Below are 3854 nucleotides of genomic sequence, written 5' to 3' on the forward strand. Positions count from 1 at the left end.
GCTCGGGGTTGTGGAGGTCAGAGTCTTTCGTCTGTCCCGGGCTGCTGAGACCCTCGGGCAGACCAACCTCTCCTGGTACCCGTGAGAGGAACGTTATTGCCCGTCCATCCCCTGCTTTCCCACGGAGCAGTCGGTGGGATCAGGCAGCACCTGCACGTCCCCTGGGGCTGCTGGAAACTCCCGGCCCAGGGGTTTCACTGGGAACCTCCAGCTTCGTTTAGTTCTGATGAAAAAGTGGCTGGAGGCAGGGCCACCCAGCCCCCTCTGCTCCCTGCTCTGTGCCCCTTCCTGGTTTTCCCCATCCCTGTGGTGCTGCCCTGTTTTTAGGGACATTATTCCCCCTGGGAGGAGCAGTGGATGGGGGGGGGGGCAGTTCCTGCTGTTCCGTGAGCACCAGGAGAGCAGGAAACCTTGTGGAAATGGTATTTTGGGGTTTTTCTTGGGGGGGGGGTTCCAGGGAACAGGCACGGGCTGCTGGTGCCCAGCAGCACCACGGACCAGGAGCTGCAGCACATCAGGAACAGCCTCCCCGACTCCGTGCGCATCCAGCGGGTGGAGGAGCGGCTCTCGGCCCTGGGCAACGTCACCACCTGCAACGACTACGTGGCCCTGGTCCATCCAGACCTCGACAGGGTATTTGTCATCCCCTGGGGCTGGGGAACCTGCCCTCCCAGGCTGCTGGGAACCCCTGGTGTGCTGCAGGGGTTCCCCTTTGCGGGAGGGATGGTGTGTGGGGAGGAAGTGTTGAGTGGGTAGGAGGGAGGGGGTGTAAGGGGCAGCTGGAATCCTGCTGCTGGGGATGTCCATGGTGCCTCATGCAGCTCAGCAGCCTCAGGAGGCCTTTCTCAGTCACACTGGAGGCTCTGTTGGCAGCTGGAATCCTGCTGCTGGGAATGTCCAAGGTGCTGCTGGCCTGGCAGGCTCTGCAGCCTCAGGAGGCCTTTCTGAGCCTGGAGAAAAGGAGACTGAGGGGGAGACCTTCTGAGGGGTGGTTGGAGTGAGGGTGGATCAGTCCCTGCTCCTAAGGAACAAGTGAAAGGACCAGAGGAACTGGCCTCAAGTTGTGCCAGGGGAGATTTAGATTGGATGGAGTGAGGAGGTTGAAGTGAGGGAGGGTTGGTCTGTTCTCTCCAGGAACAAGTGATGGGATGAGGGGATGTTGCCTCAAGTTGTGCCAGGGGAGGTTTAGCTTGGATGTTAGAAGTTTCTTCACTGGAAGGGTTGTCAGGCCCTGGCACAGCCTGACTAGGAAGGTGGCTGAATCCCCATCCCTGGAGGGGTTTCAGAGCCTTGTAGATGTGGTGCTGAGGGACGTGGCTCAGCAGCAGACTTGGTAGAGTTGGATTAATGGTTGGACACAATAATCTTATAGGTCTTTTCCAACCAGAACATTCAGTGAGCACAGCTGTAGTCACAAGCTGTGCTGCAGTGTGTGGTGGCCGAGAGGCTGTGGTTGTGGGGGTGAGTGTGTTTACTGAGGAGGGGGGAAGAAAAATGGAAGCTCTTGTATGAACATGGAAATAAGGGCAAAGGAGACAAAGCTGTTGCTGCTCTGTGTTTGGGGACTGATGAGGGAGAGGTGTGTCCTGTGGCTACAGGCAGGAAAGGTCTGTGCAGTGTTTGCTTTCACTTTGTGCTCCAGGGGGTGAGGAAAGGGGACTTGGTCTTAGGAGTGCAGAGGGAAATAAGAGGGGCAGGGGGAAGGTAATGATCTTGGCAGCAAATTTAGATAAGGGGAAGGGTAAGGTGAGGTGGCCAGAGGGAGAAATCAAAATGATTCAGAATGAAAACCTGGAGGGGAAGGGAGTTCCTGGAGTTACAGAGAAGGGTCACACAGGTCTGTCAGTAGTGAGACAGGAGAGGGCTGGTGCACAGGGAACACCCGGAGAGCAGGTGCTGCCAGCACCCTGGGAACAGGGAGCAGAGGGAGCAAAGAGCAGGGTGTTCCCCAGCAGGGCTGTGCTGCTGGGCTCAGCTCTGGTGGCCCAGCTCAGGGTGCACTGGGAGGGGCTGGGGAAGGGTTGGGTAGTGTTTGGATTGCCAGGGTGGGGGTGCAAGGGGAGTGTCCCTGCAGGAACAGCTGGACTGCGCTTGCTGTGATCCCTGTTTGCTGAGGACTTTGTTCTCTCTTCCTGTTTCCAGGAGACAGAAGAGATCTTGGCAGATGTCCTGAAGGTTGAGGTTTTCAGACAAACGGTAGCAGATCAGGTGCTGGTAGGAAGTTACTGTGTTTTTAGTAACCAAGGAGGAATTGTGCATCCCAAGACATCAATTGATGACCAGGATGAGCTGTCTTCTCTGCTCCAGGTCCCACTCGTGGTAAGGCATTTCTGGGCTCTGTTCTGTCTTGCCTTCCAACCTCTTCTCAGTTTTAATGTTTTTGCATCTCCTGGGTTTCTAGATCCTTTCTCTGCAGAGCTGGTCCAGGTGGGACATAAAGTCACAGAGTGGTCAGGGTTGGAAGGGACCTCATCTAGTCCAACCACCCCTGCCAGAGCAGGGTCACTTTGAGCAGATCCCACAGGAACACAGCCAGATGGGTTTGGAATGTCTCCAGAGAAGGAGACCCCACAGCCTCCCTGGGCAGCCTGTCCCAGGGCTCTGTCACCCTCACAGTACAGAAGTTTTTCTTTGTTTCACTTGAGCATGAGACTCAAACAGGACAAGTTGAGACATTTTCTCAGTCTTTTCGGAGCCTGAACAAGCTGCTGAGCAGCAATGTTTGCTCTGCTGGGATTATGGAAGCTGTGCTGATAAATTCATAGAGAATGTGATTGTGGTTTGGCAGGATTTTTTAAAAATTAAGTAATAAATCCTGCCTCTGCTCAGTTTGGTTTGTGAATTTCCCTTTATCACAGAATCCCAGACTGGTTTGAGTTGGGAGGGACCTTAAAGATAATCCAGTCCCAACCCTCTGCATGGGCAGGGACACCTCCCACCAGCCCAGGCTGCTCCAAGCCCCATCCAACCTGCCCTTCAACACTGCCAGGGATGGGGCAGCCACAGCTTCCCTGGGCAACCTGGGCCAGGCTCTCACCACCCTCACACTCCACAATTCCCTCCTCATGTCTCACCTCAATCTCCCTCTTCCCGTTTTAATCCATCCCCCCTTGTCCTCTCCCTCCCTGCCCTTGTCCCAAGTCCCTCCCCAGCTTTCCTGGAGCCCCTTCAGGCACTGGAAGCTGCTCTCAGGTCTCCCTGGAGCCTTCCCTTCTCCAGGCTGAACACCCCAGCTCTCCCAGCCTGGCTCCAGAGCAGAGCTGCTCCAGCCCTTGGATCATCTCTGTGGCTCCTCTGGGCTGTCCAGGAGCTCCATGTCCTTGTTCCCTCACTGAGTCTCGCACCACTTTCTCTCCAGAGGTTTCAGCCTCTCCGTTTACCTCTTATGGGAAATTTCTCTAACTTTGTTGAAGGCAGAAACCTTGACCTTTTCAGGAGTGTGAGTTGAGTCCCTCCACTCAGGGCTTGTGGTGCAGGGGTGTGACCCGTGGTGCTGCTGCCCTGGTAACTCCAGCTGTGTCCGCAGGCGGGGACGGTGAACCGCGGCAGCGAGGTGATCGCGGCGGGGATGGTGGTGAACGACTGGTGCGCCTTCTGCGGGCTGGACACCACCAGCACTGAGCTCTCTGTCATCGAGAGCATCTTCAAGCTGAACGAGGCTCAGCCGAGCACCATTGCCACCAACATGAGAGACTCCTTGATTGACAGGTGAGGAGGGTCCAGCTCTCTCAAGAGGCAGGATTTTACTGCGGAGCTCCCGGTTCTCGCGGCGGCGGCTCCGGGCGCAGCAGCCCCAGTGACCCTGCCCTGCTGCGCAGACCTGCCCGTGCCTGCTGGCTTTCCAGCCTGGCAAG

General features: G+C 56.6%; 1 protein-coding gene across 1 annotated transcript in view; it reads left to right on the forward strand.

Moving 5' to 3' along the window:
- The window catches only part of EIF6 (eukaryotic translation initiation factor 6), a 5270-nt gene extending 1558 nt beyond the window's left edge, over positions 1-3712 (forward strand). The window contains exons 2-4 of the mRNA XM_009999365.1: positions 458-633; positions 2143-2319; positions 3527-3712. Of these exons, the coding sequence (XP_009997667.1) occupies positions 458-633; positions 2143-2319; positions 3527-3712 (539 nt within the window). The remainder of the gene's footprint in view (positions 1-457; positions 634-2142; positions 2320-3526) is intronic.
- Positions 3713-3854: the final 142 nt, after the last annotated feature.

Source organism: Chaetura pelagica, unplaced genomic scaffold (genome assembly GCF_000747805.2).
Source record: "Chaetura pelagica isolate M959 unplaced genomic scaffold, ChaPel_1.0 scaffold376, whole genome shotgun sequence".
Classification (NCBI taxonomy): Eukaryota; Metazoa; Chordata; class Aves; order Apodiformes; family Apodidae; genus Chaetura; species Chaetura pelagica.